This window comes from Etheostoma cragini, chromosome 13, assembly GCF_013103735.1.
Source record: "Etheostoma cragini isolate CJK2018 chromosome 13, CSU_Ecrag_1.0, whole genome shotgun sequence".
Taxonomy (NCBI): Eukaryota; Metazoa; Chordata; class Actinopteri; order Perciformes; family Percidae; genus Etheostoma; species Etheostoma cragini.
Window position 1 is genome coordinate 21489811 of NC_048419.1, and position 20562 is coordinate 21510372.

The 20562-nt window shown below is 41.0% G+C and overlaps 1 protein-coding gene across 6 annotated transcripts; it reads left to right on the forward strand.

Moving 5' to 3' along the window:
* The first annotated feature begins 1429 nt into the window (after positions 1-1429).
* emsy (EMSY transcriptional repressor, BRCA2 interacting) lies at positions 1430-19187 on the forward strand. Of its 6 annotated transcripts, none has more exons than XM_034889306.1 (21): positions 1430-1696; positions 3689-3797; positions 3940-4039; positions 4164-4238; positions 4893-5068; positions 5154-5309; positions 5724-5983; positions 6064-6292; positions 6762-6980; positions 7439-7588; positions 7686-7859; positions 7946-8082; positions 8434-8472; positions 9181-9354; positions 11975-12170; positions 12328-12495; positions 14345-14503; positions 14641-14801; positions 15215-15787; positions 17451-17855; positions 18153-19187. In XM_034889306.1, the coding sequence occupies exons 1-21, from the start codon at positions 1694-1696 to the stop codon at positions 18333-18335; spliced, it is 3846 nt and encodes a 1281-aa protein (XP_034745197.1). In that variant the 5' UTR covers positions 1430-1693; the 3' UTR covers positions 18336-19187. The 6 variants fall into 6 exon arrangements, with proteins under 6 accessions (XP_034745197.1, XP_034745201.1, XP_034745200.1 ...); XM_034889310.1 differs by having other exon boundaries at positions 18165-18412; XM_034889309.1 differs by having other exon boundaries at positions 17454-17855; positions 18153-18405.
* Positions 19188-20562: the final 1375 nt, after the last annotated feature.

Here is a 20562-nt window from a genome sequence, read left to right on the forward strand (position 1 = left end):
CCAAAAGACTCAAAAAGAGGAGAAAAACCCACCTTCCATCCTGTTGCGTTCAAGAGCTCCTCGTACTTCGCTAAACTGTCGGATATAATAGCGATGATGTGGTTTTATATGACTTTTACTCACTAATAAAAAGTGGTGGTGAGTAATGAGTACATTCACTGGTACAATTTTGAGATAATTGTACTTCACTTAAGTGTTTTCAGTTTATCTTACTTTATACTTCTACTCCACTTAAACTTAGAGGGGAAAAAAGTAGGCTAGCCTATTTTTTACTCTGCTTCATTTATTTTGACAGTTAATTTAAAGAGAAAAATGTATGAGGACAATTCATGTAAATGTATTTAAAAGGTTATATTAAGCTTTTGGGCTAAAACTCTTCCATGAAGAGTACTTCTGACCAGACTTCTCCGGACAGTACGGGTGTACCTGGGTCCCACTGGTTTCTGCCAGTTCTGATCTGATGTCACTGCTTGACATCTTCTGAAGGAAATTAGCTTGATGTGTTTTTCATCTGCTGCACTAAGTCTCCTTGGCCGACCACTGCGTCTACGGTCCTCAACGTTGCCCGACTTTTAGCAAGTGTACCTTTAAGAATTAATGCTGGTTTGAAAGCAAAGGGAATTACCACCATGATGTGATTAAGATTTTTAAGATTTTTTGTATACATTGAATCAGCAGATATTCCCTACAACTATAGCAAAGACCAGTAGTTCCTAAACTTTGCCATAACCAGTTGAAATTGTTTCAGAAAAACTTAATACGCAAATAGTGGATCCACTGTATAGTCCACTACTGACGCAAAGTGTAGGCTAATTCTACATCAGAGGAAGATATTGCACTACTGTATTTACCTGACAGAGAACCCTGTAGATTCAGAATGTCACAACATAACAACCATGACATGGGGAGTAATGACATTAGCGTCATGGACGGCAGTGCGCTACCACCCGGCCCGTTAGCTAATCAGCACCATCTGCGTTCACCAACCACCAGAACCGGACTGTGTGTGTGTGAGCCCAAAGAGAGAGAGAGAGAGAGAGAGAGAGAGAGAGAGAGAGAGAGAGAGAGAGAGAGAGAGAGAGAGAGAGAGATATTTAGTGGTCTGACAGCTAAGGTGAAGTAGGAGATTTGTTGTTATGCGGAGAGTATTTTGGCGAGTTAATTAACCGGACCCAGGGTGGTTCTGATGAAAACTGATTTATCTGCCCGGTTCAACTCTGAGATTTTCTGCCATTGCACAGCAGTCTGAAAGAATAATGTCCAACATTTGGCTAATTTATGTTCCGCCAGCTCACAGCATTTTAATACAATAGCAGGAAATGAGTCCCCCCACTGTTCTAAAGTGTTCAGCATGTAGCGGTCTGCTGATGTGGATTTGGCTGCTTTTAAAACGTAGTCCTGTCTAATTACCTGTAGGTGGCAGCACAGCGCCGGCCGAAGAGACGAGGCATCCGTACGTCTCACACGAAGAAGAAACCCATCCGGGCCAGTTGCAGCTAGCTAGCAGGCAACGTAAACACTGGAAAATCTTTGGGTAGATTGGGCAATTTCAGCAGTTTAGCTTTTGTTTTCCTTGCCGCAGTTTTTTGCAGAATAACTAGGCAATGTGGTAGTTTAGCCTTAACGTCTTATGGTGAGCCATGTTTGTTTGGATCTCGGAATAACCAAAGCCTTGAAGTTGCCCTGCTAACGGATGGTAAGACATTGATATGGCCCTGCCAACATTTTACGCTTCGCTCTCGATATTTTACGAATGTATTATACCGTTATTGCATATTTGCGCATGATGCCATTTGATGAACAAGCACGTGCCGCCTTCCGTTGTGTTGACAGATTTTGACCCAGAAAATATACCAGCCAAATGTTTCTTTGTGTGTCCTTAAATATCGGAACGTGCTAGAACAAACCTGCAGGTCTGCAAGGCTTTTCTCTTATTTTTGGCGTATACATCTTCTCTAGCAGCAAATGAGTTAAACAACATCTCCATTTGTTTGAGTTTGGCCTTGTACGTCCACTGTAGTTACTGAGATGAACACTGGGGGGCGTTACTGGTCAGTGTAAACAATTATTATAAACAAGTTTAAAATAAACTGCTGGATTTGTAAATGGAGTTTGGCATCATCTCTTTAAAGTCTGGTGACATTCAGTGTATTATTGCCATTAAATTCTATGTTCAAAAACCAATACTGAATTGATCCTACTAACAAGTATAATCTGTATAACCCAAACTTCCTTGTTATCCGACAACTATTAAAAACACCAGCTTTATCAGTAACTAGGTCAACATCGTTTACATTCCCAAGACAACTTCAAGGCGCCCTATGTCTCATTTATCTCATTATTTTTTATCCAAAATAGCATTAGAAATAAACCTTTAAAATTACGATGAATATAAATATACACTATTCTCAATGTTTGAAGAGCTAAATTCAATTCAAATGTATGTGTAGCACCATATCATGCAAAAGCAGTTCAGAGTGCTTTAAATAAAAACAAAGCCGCAACATTTTGAACTAACCAGAGATATCCATGCATACAAAAATTACGAACAAACATACTATGCAACTATGGTGTTTGGTTTTAAAAGAACACAGTGCCCCGAGTGTGTCTAAGATCAGCAGACAGTCGACAGAACAACGGTTTCATTCTTTAGGTGCATAAATACTGAATGCTATCTCTCCAGACTTTGGAAGTGCTTAAGGCACATGGAGGAAATCTCCACCTTGTGACCAAAGAAATCTGCTAGGTCTATAAACTGCATGTCTGAGAAGAGCCAGACCAGCAAGTGCTTTGTAAATATAACTTTTGGTTTATTGAAATGTTTTTTGAACCAAAATGGTTGGATTTTAGCAACTGTCATTTAATTTAAAGGCAGTGTAGAGCATAACTGCATGTAAATGATGTAACTTGTAATTGAATCATTTGCTGATTTGTTCAGCAGTAACAGTTTACCAAAGTCAACTAAACTCTGTTAAGATGAAAACAATGGAGTAATCAAGTAATGGCATGCCATGTGGAAAATAAAATAACATCAGCAGCACTAAAACTGTTTGCTTATTTGCTTAATAATTGCCCATTGCTTAATAAAAACCTAATGGTTTGCAGTGCACTCCTCTTCTGCTCTTCATAACGGCTAAACATGGCACCTTTTGTCCTTTGTGCATGTTTTGCATCAAAGCTGCATGATTGGAAATCAGCAGAGTGATTACTCATAGCATTTTCTTCGAGAGAAAGTGTCTATATAGGGAATCTTTAATTTAATTAAACTTAATGACACTTAATTAAAATGTGTTAAGAAGCCCTCTTAAGACAACAAAGTCTCGCTTCCACTCATCAACACAAGTAATTCGATATGAAAGATGATTATTTATTAGTCATACTGTTCCGGTAAAGTTGATTGCACAAAGTGAGTATGTCGATCTGTTTTGTATAATGAATAATGTGTATATTATTTCCATATCAGCACAGTTTTATAAAACAGATAGCACAAAAAGGAGCAGTTTTTTGTTTTGCGAAAAGTAGACGTTTGACAAACGTCCTCTTTTTCTAACATCATATTTTGGACCTCATGTTACCTTACATGATCAGAATGTCAAGAGCTGTCAGTGTCTCTAATCCTTGGTTATAAGGTACGGTTAATGCTTAAAAGTTGTCTAATCTTGCATTGTTTTGTTTCCTCTCTACTTAGCCCATGATTCAGCTGGAGAAACCGGTGCTGACTGGTACCATGCCTGTGGTATGGCCCACCATCCTTGACCTGGGCAGGGATGAATGCAAAAGAATTCTCCGTAAACTTGGTAAGGTCATGCAATACAAAATAAATACTGAAGGACCATCGCTGTTAACAGCATTTACACACAATAAGGCAAAGAAATTCATATGTTAGTTAATCTGATCGGACTTGCATCCTTTCTGGTTTCATTGATTTGTGTTTCCCAGAGCTGGAGGCTTATGCTGGGGTAATCAGTGCCCTGCGAGCCCAAGGAGACCTGACAAAGGACAAGAAGGATCTGCTCGGAGAACTCACTAAAATCCTTGGGTAGTTGTTTCCTACATATTTCAAAATTCAAGAAACAATTTGTTCAACTTTTGCACAAACACCTTTATTTACTTAACGTGTGCTGTACCATTTTGTCCACCCATTTTTCCCCTCATCCTCCCAGTATCTCAACAGAGCGCCATCGTGCAGAAGTCCGCAGGGCTGTCAATGATGAACGCCTCACCACCATTGCATATCAGTAAGTGTATAACCGGCCATGTAGAAGTGTCATTCGTCATGTGCAGTACCTTACAGTATTTGGAGTAATATAGCAAATAAGCAGATGAATGTCAGTTTAACAATCCATTTTCCAGCATGCTGATTTCAGCAACAATGAGCAAATAAAATGGCGTCCCTTTGAGTTCAAAACTCACGGAATTTCAAAGACAGACTGTCATGGCGGCTCCTTCGGAATATGATCTCATATTTTACAAAAATAGTTCACCAAAACGTGTTTCTAAAAACATTTTAAGCGAGAAATAGGCCATGCAGTTGCTGAATCTGTCTTCATTTCAGGTCGACAAAGGTCAGTTTAAAAGATTTGTCAGATTTTGAGAGGCGTTTGTCACATCAGATTGGTCATGGAGTCCGACTGCACCCCTTCCAATTTAACATGTCACCTCAGTCAAAATGAAGGCCGACAGTTCCTCCTCTCACTGACGACGGCAGGGAAAACACCAAACAGACTTGAGTTACTGACCTTCAACGGCTGATAATCGGGTCGGTGTGTCAGGGCCTTTACTAAGCCATGTATGCTTTATAATGTAAGGTTATTTCCCATATGCTCCCCACTGGACTGGGAATTGTAGTTTATAATGTCAAATTACTGAACGGTGCATGACATCTTTTTCAGTATGTCAGGTCCTAACAGCTCGTCCGAATGGTCCATTGAAGGACGGCGGCTTGTTCCCTTGATGCCGAGGCTGGTCCCTCAGACGGCATTTACTGTGACTGCTAATGCTGTGGCCAGTGCCACAGCCAATCAGAATGCCTCCCTTCTGTTGCCAGCTGAAACGGGAAACAAAGAAGGTGGGCCAGCATCATTTTGTATAAGACTAAGGGTGCTGTAAAACGGATTAGATGTTGAATGACATGTTTAACTTCCCCCCTGCAGTGGTTGTATGTTACTCCTACACAAGCACCACCGGCACCTCAACCAGCGCTACAGCGACCAGCGGCACCATAGGAGCAACTGTAAAATCCCCACGACCACCCAGTCCTTCATCCAACGTTGTGGTGTTGCCCAGCGGGAGCACCGTCTATGTAAAAAGTGAGTGTCAACATTTTACAAACATCATTCTTGTATCACTGAACTGGCAGGGTTTGAAATTTCCTAACAGCGTCTCGTAGAATCTGTTGGATTAAATTCCACAAGCATCTGCTGCCAACAATTAATCAAGTGCCAGAAAATATATAGGCAGTTATTAATCAATTTAATAGTTTAATTTTCAAATTTAACCATTTTCAAAAAAGGCCAAACATATAGTGCTCGATTTCAGTGAATCAAATATATTTTAGTTGTTGTACTATTGGTTAAACCATCACCTTGGGTTCCACTATTTTCTTCCACTATTTACTGATGTTTTATAGACTTAACAATTAATCAAATATATTATCGGCGGATTAATTGATAAGCCATAGACAGAACAATACCCTGAATTTCCTTCCTCCGTTTCCCTCGGAGGTGTGAGCTGTTCCGACGAGGATGAAAAGCCTCGCAAGCGAAGGCGGACAAACTCGTCCAGCTCGTCGCCGGTGATGCTGAAGGAGGTTTCCAAGGTGTCTCCGCCGATATCCAAGAACATCACGGTACCGGTGAGCGGCAGCCCCAAGATGAGCAACATCATGCAGAGCATCGCCAACTCGCTGCCGCCCCACCTGTCCCCCGTCAAGATCACCTTCACTAAGCCCACCATCCAGACCACCAACACCACCACGCAGAAGGTGAGTGATGCTTGTTCCCACACTCCTAACACATCTCTCCATGCAAAACATGAGTTTTAAATGTCTCATCATTTCTTCAGGTGATAATCGTGACAACATCTCCCAGCTCCAACTTTGTGCCCAACATCCTGTCCAAGTCTCACGCTCACAACAACGCCGCTCTGTCCAAGCTGATCTCCACCTCCATGCTGACCGCTTCCACCCAGAAACAGACGGTGGTCTTCCCAGCCAGCGTCAGCCCTTCCTCCAACACTGTCGCAGTGACCACAATGGTCTCTTCTACTCCTTCAGTGGTCATGTCAACAACATGTAGGTCCTTCCTCTGCACCTGTATAATTAATGCGAGCCATGTATGGAGCGTTTTCAAAGTCATCATAGTTTCCCAGAGCCAACATTTATGTATTCAAATTGCTTTTTTACATCTGTCAAACAGTCCAAAATCCACATATATTCTGTTTACAATCATGTAAGATGATAAAAAGCAGCAAATTCTCACGTTTGGAAGGCTTGAAACATCACATTTCTGGCATTTTAATACTTTCAGCTCTATATCAGAGTACTGATTGTACTTGGTTTATCATAAACCAACCAAAATAAATTTTATCCAAACACCATGTAAAAATCGTCTAATGACACTGCTTTTGAAGAAAATGTACTTAACAGCCCATTAGTAGATAGACTTAAACACATTTACTCTTGTTGTCACTCTACATTTCTGTTGCAAACTGTCTGAGCTTCTAGCTGAGTTAGCCTAACAGTAGGGTGTTCGTTGTCGTAGGTGCCTCTTCAGCTGGGGTGAAAGTGGCTTCAGCCAGACTTCCTTCACCTAAGACCCTGGTGGGGTCGCCGGCCCAGATCCTGGCCCAGTTCCCCAAACAGCAGTCACCCAAACAGCTGCAGCAGAGCTCATCTATGGGAGTTAGTAGTGTCAGCCAGACCCAGACCACCAGCACGTCACCGGGCTCCAAGCCCACCATTCAGATCAAACAAGAGTCGGGTAAGAATACCTATCTATCTATCTATCTATCTATCAATTTATCTTTCCCTTTCTTTCTTTATCTTTTACTGTCTCTCGCTCACTCTTTGTTTGTGTTTCTTTATTTCACCATCATTTTTCTTCAGCTCTACCTTTTATCATTGTCTTTCTTTGTCTCTTCCTATTTTCTTTATCCCCTTTATATTTCTCTCTTTTTCTTCATCTTTCTTTATATCTTTCTTTATTACTTTGTGATGTATGCGAATTAGTAAGCAGAATTTGTAGTTATTTTGTGGCAAAATAAGTTTATTTTTTGTTCAAATACAACAACTCTTGAACATTAAGACCAACAGGGACCCTCAATACACCAGCCTTTTATAACATCTTTCTTACTTAGTTTGAGTTTTTGCAGAAAAATGACTTCATGTGATTATGTTGCACTAGATAAGACTGTTTCAGTCTGTGTGTTGCTTTCACAGGGGTCAAGATAATCACTCAGCAGGTTCAGCCCAGCAAAATCCTACCCAAGCCCTCATCAGTGGCTTTGTCCAGCAGCAGCTCATCCCCCATCATGGTCGTCAGTAGCAACGGAGCCATCATGACCACCAAACTGGTCACTCAGGCCACAGGTGAGTGATGCAAAACTCACCTGTACTCAACAAAGTACCATGGGGTTTGACATGCAGGTCTTGTTATTAAATGGCAACAATGTATTTCTGTATGCAGCCACCCAGGCCACCTATACGAGACCGACTGTTAGCCCCAGCATCGGCGCCAGAATATCGGCATCCAGCGGGGGGACCACCTATGTCAAGACCACCAGCGGCAGCATCATCACAGTGGTGCCCAAGTCTATGGCCACTCTGGGCGGGAAGATCATCAGCAGTAATATTGTCTCTGGTAAGTCAATGGGGAGAGATTGATATTAATGTGAATTGACTAAATCTGTGCCGTTTTTAGAAAATAATGTCTTCCCACTACACCAGGCACAACAACTAAGATCACCACCATCCCAATGACCTCCAAGCCAAACGTCATCGTGGTTCAGAAAACCACTGGAAAAGGAGCAACCATCCAAGGACTACCTGGCAAAAATGTGGTCACCACGCTTTTAAACGCTGGGGTGAGTGAAGCACAATAATTGGCAACTATTGCAAAAATTATTCAATTGTTTCAGCTTCTCAAATGTAAATATATGACTGGTCCGATTGGTTGGACAAAACAAGACACCACCACCATTGGCTCTTGGAACATTCCAGACCACACAATTAATCAATTAATTTAGAAAATAATCAGTGGATGTATAGTGAAAATGGTTGTAAATACACTAAATAATCTTTATAATTATTCTGATAGCATAAATGTGAATTTGTAGATTTTATTTTTGTAAAAACAAAGTTGGTGCAGTTTGTGTGTTGATTTTATCCCTTTAATTTCACTGTTGTGACACTGTCTTTTTTGATACAACCACTAGGTGTCGCCAAAGTTAGAAAACTTCATATCCTACATAAAGGTCCTCTCAACATTTTATTATATTACATTTCCTGAATTCTGGGTTTTAAAATGTGTTAAATACAGTAATATGTTGCATTTGTGTTTTTAAAGGCATAGTTCAACATTTGTGAAAATATTCTTATTTGTTTACTGGTGCAGAGTTCTATGTTCAGATTGATATTACTCATATGTCTGTTTGTTAAATGTTGATGCTACAGCCAACGTCTCATTAGCTTAGCTTAGCACAAAGACTGGAGACAGGAGTAAAACAGTAGCCTTGTCTGTCAAGATGTATAACTTCTGCTTTAAATAAAAAAATATAGAAATGATATAGCTATTTTTAGTGTCCAAAGGGGAATTTTCTTTGCAAAGACATACATTTACATTTTAATTTAAGATGAATTGTAAAGGTTCATATAGATGTGTAGACCTGGAGTAACTTTGTTACACCGGAGTATTTTAAGTTGACAGTATCAAGTGTACAATACAGTTTTTTTCCCCTTGCTACTGCTGTTTTTAGTCGGATATATGATAAGACATATTTTAATGTCCCAAAGGGGAAATTTTACATGGGCAATACTGTTACACACAGCTGCATTCAACTTAAAACAATACGTAGCCACAAGACAGACCAGTGACACAGTCAATAACAAGGATATTGCACATGCCCTGTGAGATTTAAAAAAACAAAAACACGTTCTTTGTTGTAATAAACTGTGTGCTTTAGGGTGAGAAGGGCCTGCAGGCTGTTCAGGGGACCAAACCAGCAATCATTACTGCCTCGAGACCCATTACCAAGATGATTGTCACCCAGCCCAAAGGCATGAGCTCTGGATCCCAGTCCACCGCCACCAAGATCATCCCAACCAAGATTGTCTACGGCCAGCAGGGCAAGACACAGGTGAGGCACCACCAGCTTATCAAATGTTTCTCTTTGCTTTTCCCTTTTCTTCTTTCTTTTAATCTCTTTAATTATATAAATAAAACAGACCCTGCTGAACCTTTTTAATAATTAGTATTTTCCAACAATCAACAGCTCTGAAATATTCTATTTACCACTTAGGGAATTTCCAACTCGCAGGTTTTAAATTAAATTGTTGTCATTAGATCCTGGTTAACCACATGCCAATGAAGTAATCATATGAATAACACCAAGGGGATATTCATATAACCTTATGACTCACATCCAGTAACCACATGTGTAGTGTCAGCTGTACAGTTTTAATTGTAGGAAAAAAAAAATAACAAACGTTTCCTCCTCACCGGCACTTGATATTTTCTGGAGAAGTTACATCTAGTAATGGAAGCATAGATGCATCAATTTAAACACAAGAGAAACATCCCCAATTCTTTTGACTGACAAATTCCCACTGGGACATTAACACTGACCTTTTTTCTTCCTTCATTTACTTTCCCCGTTCAAGGGGAGAAATGAGTGTTGAATTAAATGTTATCCATGAGCCTGGCAGACTGACAGCAACCTAGTCTGCTGCTCTTTCAGGTCAAACAGCTGCAGAACAGTGTTTGTCTCATGTATCAGGATCAAATGTATGACCCATTATATTAAACCTGTATTAATTGATTTTCTTTGACCACTTGCGAGCAGTGGAGCAAGCTGTGAACACAACGTTGGCGTAATATTTCTGTATAAATACAACTCACAAAGAAATATCTGGCTATTTAGCTGCTAAATGCTTCACTATGTTCCCCAGCTAGTCTCTAACTATGTCTGTCCGCATGTTTGGGGATGAACAGGTAGTGTACAGTGGGTTTATCAGAGAGGTTTGGCTTAAAACCTGCTTACCAATGGTAAAGTTGATAGGAACTACCAAGTGGGGTGTGTCTCCGTGTGTCCAGTTGTAATAACCTTAATGGCTTTACTACTTTATCAAGAGATGGCAAAGTGAGAATGGATTATTTGGATATGGTTACGTGAGAGATGCTCCAAAAAGCTGGTGTATTTAGTTTGATTTCAGGTTTTAGTTTTCTATAATCAGTGCCCAAATGCTGCCCCTGTCAGAAGCTACCGTATAATTGGCCTGCACAATGAAACCAGCAACCACCCTAGGTGTTGTCTTTCAGTTCCTGGGGATTTTCTGTTCTGTCTGTTTTAAAAAATGTAACAAGACCGGATGGTTCAGTTGAAATTTTTATATATTTCTGACAGGTACCAAGAATGGCTTATGAGGGATTTGAAAGTATATGTAGTGATTTAAAAATAAACGCTTACTGAGAAGTGAAAACTTCTCAAATCCCATTATGGATTCCAGGTGTTTTTTTCCCCCCGCTTTAGTACCGTCAAAAGCAGTGAAGTATGAAGTATAATAGTATCTATAAAAATGATCTGTTTACAAATATTTTTAATTACTGCAACAAAATTCTTCAGATTTCTTCATGTGTATTAGGAGTACAGTATTTTGTACTTTTCATATCAAACTCATCACCTAAATTCACTTTCTATTTTAGGTCATCAAGGGGAAATTGAGGTCAGTGAGTCAGCCAGCTATGCAGTACAGTGTGTATATATATATATATATATATATATATGCAGTACGTACTGTATTCCACACACACAGTGATCTGCTGTGCAGTCTCAGTAAAATCAAACTAGATCAGCCTAAAGGGCAACAACATCTGAAATCACGTCACATTTTTTAATTTGTTTACGTATATGACCTGCTTGCTGAACATTCAACAAAGCAGGAAAATATGACATTCACTGATAGAAAACCTGTATTAGGGCTAGGCAATTATTTGAATTTGAATTGCGATTGCGATTTTGATTTTGGTTTCTAATGATCACAAAAACATTGTTATCGAGAAATAATTATTTAGCACATAACGTTTTTCAAATAAACTCTTATTTTGTCTTGTGTTTTGAAGGGGAATTCAAAGGGTTCAACGGGAAAAGAAGTAAGGGAAATTTCACAGTTGGTGTTTTCGCTGTTGATTTGTTTAACGTTTTATGTACAATAAATGCAACTTCTTTCCAAAAGTCAATAAGTACTCATGTTAAATAAGTGTGATTTCAATATTGACCTAAATAATTGTGATTATGATTTTCTCAATAATCGAGCAGTCCTAACCTGTATAAATATCATCATGCAAACTCTGCCATTTAATTTATTTTAAAGGAGTGATTTCAGGGGTATTCATACAACAGGAGTACTTCTGTAGTTGCCAGAGGGTATGTGGAAAGATTGTGATATGCTTTCTTAAAAACACATATATTTGTGCTTTAAGAAGATTACAAATTGGTGAGAAGCTGATTTTATATTTGTCACAATAATGATGATTACCAGCTATGACAAGCCCATCGTTCAAGAAACGCCCCCACCAAACTGAGTCAGCTGTGTGTTGCTGTGATTTGGTAGGGGAAACTAGTTAGCAAGAAGTGGTGGTAGTATGAATGAAAACAAAAATAATTTACTGTCATATATCACTGTAATATAATTGACACATTTGGATTTTGAGAACTGCTGCTTTACAGAACACGGTTTGTTCCTTTGGCTTCCTTCCAGGTTCTCATTAAGCCTAAGCCAGTCTTCCAGACGGCGGTTGTGAGCGAACACACCAGACAGCTGGTCACTGAGGCGCTGCAGCAGGTGACCCGCTCAGCAGAAATCGGGCAGGTTCAGACATCAGGCCAGGACGGGTCCACAAAGGACGATGCCGGCAGCTTAGCCGCTGAGTCCTCCCATGGCAGCAGCGCTCAAGGTATACTTTCCTTATGGCAAAGAGACGATTAGGTAGGATGAATCAGCATCTACTGCTTAACTCTTCTGGGTGTGTTTTTATGAAAAGAAGCCTAATCCAATGCGTAGCTCCTTTTAAAAATGTATATTTATCCCACATTGTTTCCGTTGGTGCTCAGAGTCTCAACCTGTAGTGCACGTGGTGTCCTCCAGAGAGCAGGATTGGACAGAACAGGAAGTATCTGTGGAGTCCAGCCCCACTATAATCTACCAGGAGGTGTCTGGTGGGGAATCCCAGTCCGCCACTTCCACCATCAAAGCTCTGCTGGAGCTTCAGCAGACAACAGGTGAGCCTTTATGTCACGGAAAGGCTGCAGACATAATATGAGAGGGGGGGGCTGTATCATCTGTTCATATGCTGACTACAAGCAAAAGAATCACCAATCTTTGGCTTGGATAGATTAAGCAAAGTAAAGTAGATTTAAACCTTTATTGAAAGTCTACTAACAAACAAATGTAAATGACCTTTTGGGAGCTACTGATGATAATAATAAAAGACAAAAGCCAGCAGCCCACTGTAATAACTAGTGTTTTGCCTGAGGCTTTGCTTTCATAATAAGCACATTAGTCTTACAAACCTGTGGAACTGGATTGATGATGGGGAGTGATACAGATTCCCGTGAAAATTTGAACAGAGTTGTACACAATAAACATTGTTCTACAGAACTTACAATGGTATTCCCCTTCTCCTGATTGCATAGTTCCAAAAACAATCACTGTGATTTAGTGCATGAAGCCAGAGCAGTTCAACAGATCAACTCATTAACGGATGTATTGCCCAGTCAGGTTTTTCCCTGGCATTATGGTGCAGCGCCCATTTTTTTTTTTTTTTTTTTTAAAGGTCCTATGACATGCTGTATTTGGATGCTTTTATACAGGCCTTAGTGGTCCCCTAATACTGTACCTGAAGTCTCTTTCCCAAAATTCCTCCTTGGTGTAGGATACCAGCCACTAGAACCAGTCCCACAATGATCTTTATTTAGGACATGCCATTTGTGTTCTATAGCTTTAAACGCTAATGAGGAGGACAGAAGCGGGGCAAGGTGGGGGGAGGGGGTGCGGCCTTGACTAGCTTGCCATGGGCAAAGCAGAGAAAGTGGAAGTAACCTTTCCCCTTATGACGATGTATAGGGAAGATTCCAGGGTTTTGTTTTACACCCATCGCCATCTCTAGCCACTGGGTGACCATAGGCAGGCTGGGGGAACTCATATTAATGTTAAAAAAAAACTCAAAGTGAAATGTTCATGTAATGGGACCTTCAAAACAATACGGAGAGCACCTGGACAACAAACCGACCCACAGGACGGGCACCGCTCGCTGTCTTCTTCACACATCTGCTGCACGATGGTTCGCTTACACAGTGTGTGTCAGTGAGTAGGAAGTTAGCAGTAATATAATACTGTAGCAGTGAACATAGCAGTGCAGACTGTGTACAGATTATCTGTTGGTGAATAAATGCTACAACTCCTCAAGACTCAAAGTCCCGTGTCTTGCTGGTTAAAGTGAAGGGGTTAGCCACAGAGTCATCATTTGCACCAAAGGGCTTTCGTGTGAAATTGAACACTACAGTAGGCTATATACCAATGTTGTTTTCAATTTAAATTTTTTTTTTACAAAGTAAGCCGATCCATTATTCCATGTTGAAAAGAGCATTAAAATGAGAAAAAATAATGGGTCAAAAAGAAATCAAGGGACATTTTAGAATAGATACAAATGTGGGATTAATGCGAGTTAACAAGGACATTAATGCGATTAAACATTTTGTTTGACAGCACTAATAATCATATAGTGGCCTTTATTTAGCTCAACTGCACAGAGAACCAGATCTTTATTTGAAGAAAAAAAAGATTTATTTTAGAATAGTATTTTAGTATATTTGATCATATTTTAGTAATTAAAAGCATTACTGTTTCAGGATGTGCTCTCATGTGCTGTTGACGCAAATGCAACATCTCCATGTTTACCTCCATTGTCTTAAAAGAATTCAGTATATTGCACGTTGTCCACAGCACTAATTTCATTAGTAAAACCGTAAGTAGTAGTAGTAATTCCAGTGCTCTGCTGCCCTTACCTTGTCAATTTAACATTAATATTGTTGTCACTCACTTATTGTCCTTTTGCTAATCCCGTCCCAGTAGTGAAGGAGAAGGGAGAGCCCAAACCCAGGCAGCACTCTATTGACCTGAGCCAGATGGCCGTACCCATTCAGCTGGCCCAGGAGAAGAAGCCCAGCCCGGAGTCCCCCAGGCCTTCCACCTCAGAGGCTGAGCCCAGTACTGAGTACGTCACAGCAGGTATGTGTCTCCAGCCTGCTTCATGACGTACAATATGAAATATATCCATGGTGGAAGACGTCCTGTTCTGTCTTGTTAAACCTGTCCTACATTTTAAAAATGCTCATCTGACAGCACAACTGTGAATCCTCTGCCAGGTAAAGTCAGCAGCAGAGTGGTAGTGCCTTCAGAGGATGATAACGTGGTCATGTCCTCCAGCCAGCAGCCGGGGAAGCCTCACAAACTCAGCAGCCAGGCTACCGTGGTAACCAAACCAGCTGCCACCGTATTCTCTGCAGCTTCCCACGTCAGCCACATGGTGAGGACACTAGTTCTGTGAACACCACAAACCACTCTTGGTAACCCTCAGTACACTGTAAACAGTTTTCTTAGGATCTATTTCTTGAGTAGAAAGTACTGTATTTTCAACGTAAATTTGTCACAGAGTCTATGGACTACCACTAAACAAAGCTAAATAAATTAAATCATGGACAGGTTTGCGAAGACTGTCAGGAAAAGTGAAGCAGATAATGAAGCTACATAAAACGCCACAACTACCAAAACAAAGACAAGAAAATATGTAGTTGGGACCACATTTCATCATAGGAGCCTGATTGACGGCCAAGCTCCCAGTCAAATCGTCCCGTTAACTTCATGGTAATCGGTAAAGTGTTAAAGTCATCCTACTCTTGATGAAATGCCTCAGTATGCTTCTTTATGACTGTGTTTCAGCCCTCTGACAGCCATGGTAAAACAGAAACTGTGTTAGAGGTAGGTGAACTGGAAGGTGACACCTTGGACCCCCAAACAGGCTTGTTTTACCGCTCCAGCCAACCAACTACAGATCCCATAAAGCAAACCACCCACTCCACAGCCGCTCAGCCACCTCCCTCAAGCCAGACAGAGGCCGAGCAGAGCCGCCACAGCTCCACCTACACTCAGCCGCCAATGCCTCCGCCACAACTGCATAGCAAACCTCAAATCAGCCAGCCTTCCTCTTCCACCACTATCTTCCCCTCTATTCTTCCTCCGACTAAGAAACTCCCAAAACTACAAGAGCAGAGTCAGCCCAAACCCCAAGCCTTAACCCAGAGCCCCAAAGACAGACCCGTGACTGCACCAGCCCAAGCTGGGGCAAAGATAACAGCCTCGGCCACACCAACCAAGCCCCTATTGACACCGCAACTTCCGAAGCTCCAGCAAGCACCCACATCCCACCACAGACCCCTGCACACACCCATGTCCCACCCTCCTCCACTGCAAGCGCACCACCCTGTCGGCACTGAAAAGACTGCCTCCAGCCAGGTGAGTTGCTTTGCAGCACTGCCAGGAGTTATAGAAAAAAAAAAAAAACTACTTGGGACATTTGTTTGTTTGATTTTAGCACAAATACATATTAAGTCACACATTTCAAGTGCCTCATTGGATTTGTAAATAAACTTGAGATAGAAATTCCTGGCCCATCTTCTCGAGGTATTGGACTGACGTAACCAGTAAGTGTGAAGGTACCGTGTTTTTTTTACCTTCTTTGTCAACTGCTTTAAAACCTTTGTCATTTTTACCTTGAAAAGGCTGCAGAATGATTTGAAGTTGATTTCTAGTTGTATTATTGCTGGCTGCTGCTCGTCCTGGTTTTGTGTCACTGTGATTGAATTCTGACAGTTACCAAATATGAAGGACTTTTGTATTTGACTCAACTTTTTTTTTTAAATGACTGAATTGAAGCTGTGATAATGTAATATTTTATAATTGTAAGTTAATTGTTACAGCCCTAATATTTTTGCCCTGGAGCCCTCCCCATCTCTGTCATCAATGTAAATTTATAATAATAGAACTGCAGAACATTTTATCACATGTCCCGTCTTTTCCTTTGGGAAAATATGAGAAACCAAACAGGAGACATTTAGATTTTATATACTCTGCTGCGTCGACAGAGTGAATCCATTCAAATGAATGAGAGAAGTGCATTTTTACGCAGGGTTGATCTGAACGCAGCTTTACTCTTTAATACCACTGCTAACACACTAGTCTTGCTTTGCCTAGTCTATATCATGACGTTCCCCACTTCTGGGATTGCTCCATTGCCGCAGGAAATTCCACCGGATGCATGTCTTTTTGTTGATGTAAGTTACCTTCCTCTTTCTTTGTGTTGGAATTTTTAACTATGATTAACTGCTTCTCATATCTCTGCAGGGTAAATAGAGACAACCAGCTAGACTCTGTCCAATCTGACTTTTCTCTCAAACAACTAAAACGACTTTAGAATGTACATGTTCCACCAAAACAAGTTCCTCCCCAAGGCTATTTGGCAGCGGCTCCATGAGGTGCATAGCGCCGTCCATGACAAATATGATTGGTTAAAAGATATACCAAGCACCGGACAGAACTATGGTACCGCTGCAAAATAACCTTGGGAAGGAACTTGTTTTGGTGGAACATGTGTACCTTTTTAAAAGTTGTTTTAGTCATGCAACAGAAAACTGAGATTTGACAGATACTCTAGCTAGCTGTCTCGATTTTCCCTGCAGGGATCTGAGCGGTAATTAATCATAGACCTAAAAAATCTACCAGTTTAAAATTCCAACACAAAGAAAACTGAAGGTAACGGACGTCTGGCCAAAAAGAGTGACATCTAGCGGAGTTTCCCGCAGCAACGGCGCACTACCAGAAGTGGAACGTTGTGGAGATAAACAAACACCACATTGTCAGCCCATGGCTTGTAAGCTACAGAGCAAGTTTGCTAACTTTTGCCTGCTGGTGTTCATTAACTCAGCCAGCCAGCTGCTGTCAATCAAACACAGACATGTCCTGAAGTTGCTGATATTTCCCCCAAAAACCTTTTTTTTCTTCTTTTCTTTCTTTAACAGTAAATGATTAAAAAACAAAACACTGACACTATTTGTGACAACAAAATGGATGACCGTCAACTTATGTGTTTTTTTTTCCCGTTCACATATCTTCACCACAGCAGCCAATCATCACACAGAGCGCCACCGTCACCAAAATCACCTTTGGCAGCTCCCACCATTCATCGCCAGTCTTTAGCAGCGGTGAGGCCACTGCCAAACTGATTCCCGAGTCCAGCTCCAGGCCCTCGGGAGACAAACCCTCTGTGTCGGACATCCTGAAGATTTCCATGATGGAGGCAGAGATTGATCCAAGCACAGAGCCCATGGTGGTGGATTCCTCCAGTGACTGTGGCCCTCTGGGGAAAGCCATGGACGTCCAGGCCGTGTCAGGCACACTGGACTCTGGCCAGTTCATCAGCAGCTCTGGGGCTTCCATGCATCACCCCCTGACAAAACCCCAGCAGTTTAGCTGCATGCAAGGTCTCACAGCACAGAGGAGCAAAGAAGACCTGGAGATCATTGAGGTGAGATATTTATTCCAAAATAATGTATGTGGTAAATCACAGAGTTTGATGTACAGACAGGTTTGTCAGTATGTCCGTCACATATTAACTCTAACATATTTATCATATTGTAAGTCTGTCATTATTGTGCACTTTGAATATGATGGAAGCTTGCAGATATATCAGACTGCAATAGTCATATAGAGGGCAAACAATGGTTATGTTTACAATTTCTTTTTATTATTTTTAATGGGACAGGGTACATTTTGTTATTTTACTGGAAGTTGACTGAAACCCAAATGTGACTAACGCATGCAGGTGATTCCTCAGTACTCCATCCTGCCAGACTCCAGCCAATCCAACGTGGTGGTGGAGCCCAGCGGCTTCCTGGAGATCACCAATTACACTAGCCAGCAGCTGGAGGAGGATAGCCCCATGGAGCAGGAGGTGGACAGCAGCAACGACGAGGCCACAGCCGCCAGTCCGACTAACCAACCATAGCCACGGACACGGATGGTTTGTGGCCTTAGATTAGGTGGACAAAGACTTTGTGGCTGTTTTCTTATGTGCAAGAGCATAAATGCTTTCTCTTTTTTGTAAAATACTAGTTTGTTCATATTAGGTATTTTTTTCCCTCCCCACAACTAATGGCACATATGGTTTTTATTGCCAGTGAGGAGTGCTGGATGTGAAATGTGGGAGCGAGGTGAAAGGATTTGTTTTAGTGCAGCCCCAGACAGTTGGAAAGCAGCCTCTCCAAAAAAACTTTCTAGGACAGTTTCATTCATGAAATTGATTTGGAGGTTTTGGCAGCGCTTTGTGCCACTGCATACAGCCAGATCAAACCACTGCAGGCTTGCATTTATGTTAAATATCCAGAATATTTAAAATATATGTTCCCCAGTGTTTTGTACAAAGTGACTTTTCTGTTTTTGGACGATCTTTTTTTGATGATCTGAAGGTTTTACCACCAGATGAACAGTATTTTCTCTTGACTGAGGTGCAGCTTTGTAACTGTAAAAGCTCTTAAACGCTTATGGGATTTAAGTTTTCAGAAGAGAGAACAAAGCTGGAGCTGATTGAAATTGCTGTGAGGAACATAAACCAGAAGAGCCCTGAAGGAAGGATAACATATGTGTTACTGTTTATTGTGACTGATATTATGCTTTAAAAAACTATGTACTGTTTTTGATTTATTCTGGAGCTCAAAAAGTTGCTGTGAGACATTCACTAAGTATACATTTGCTTCTCCATAGTGTGATTAAGTTCCGCATTTATTTTATACCTTTTCAAACTAGATGACTAGTTGAGAAAAATCATTTAATCTGCACAATAAATCTGCTGAGTAGAACATGCCAGTTTATAAAGTTTTTATTTTAAGAAAAAATGAAGGAGTTAAGTTTCAAGTGAGTTTGTATATTGGACCATGATTAGTTTCTAATGTAGTTGTGATTTGACCAAATTGTGCTAGTTACATACGTCTTAAAGTCAGATTTAAGGTGTGCAAAGAGAAACTTGTCGTATTCTAGTTTCAAACTCTGCAAATACAAAATTCTGCACGGAGGAGGTCAAACATCCACGTGTAGAAACAATATGCAAAACACCTTTGTGCGGAGGAGGACTTAACAGTTTCTTTTTGCTTTGATTTATTTATTTTTAAAGGTGCACATGTTGGGGGGCTCCTCAAGAGAAAAAAAAAATTTCTGAAATTCCTTTCAAGAGGGATTATTTTAAAATACAAAGAAGAACTTTGACACGGCACACCGGTAATGCTTGGAGGTGTAACGTCACAAATTGCCGCTGTTGTGACTCTGGTGCCTAGGTCTGTTTCCCGACGGTTCAGTAAACAGCGGTTAGCTTCCTTGGCACCAGAGTTAAGTGCTGACCGGGCTGGCTTAAGGCTGACTGTGGATGTGTTCCCGAGCAGGGGCTGTTCTCATTCCGACGGAAGTCTTGCAGCACCAGGAGAGTGAGGCATACAGACAGGGGTGTGTTGGCACGCTGGCTGGCTAAATTACCATTAGATTAGTCGTCTATCTATACGGTTAAGTTACTGATGAATTTATGGTAGTATAGAGTTGTGAACCATGTTCAAAACAATCATACTAAAAATCAGAGGAGGAAAAAGTACTAAAATATTGTACTCAATCTCCCGCTCCATTGTCCCGTCACTTCAGTTAGCTTTCCGGTGGAGGCTAACGGCAGACTGCAACAGTGGAACAAATTGTGCAGTGTTGTAAATCCTTGTACATCATGATTATCATCTGCACATGCGAACATCTTGCGCATGCGTAGGACGGATCGTGCAGGCAGAACTGATTGTGGACCTACATTACCCAACAAGAATTAGCATTAGATACTGTTCAACCAGCACCTTTACAGTAGGCACCAAAGCGCTTTTCCTCTTCGGTCCTCCTACAGGTTGGAAGCGGAATTGTCCATTACTGTTACCATTACCATTATTCAGTCTCATTCGAACGGTGGTTAATGAACCACTGAAACGAGTTTGGAAACATTTTAATGCACAAAGGAATCTTTGGTGTTAGATTCCAGGTCTTACGAAGTGCTATGAGACATTTTTGGCTATGTACAACCATAATAAATCTACTTACACTTGGCCAGAAATTGGCTCAGGCAGCCAAAAAACATTTCTGGAATTTATAGTGGCTCCTACTGGCAAATATAAAAAATATTGTATTTTACCTATTGGAGCCAAGTTTCATGTTTA

Bases quoted from the DNA above. Each gene is read 5' to 3' on its own strand.
- emsy (XM_034889306.1), top strand. The intron at 7,860-7,945 runs GTAAGTCAATGG...CCACTACACCAG, and splicing joins CAGCAGTAATATTGTCTCTG to GCACAACAACTAAGATCACC. The intron at 15,788-17,450 runs GTGAGTTGCTTT...TCTTCACCACAG, and splicing joins AAAAGACTGCCTCCAGCCAG to CAGCCAATCATCACACAGAG.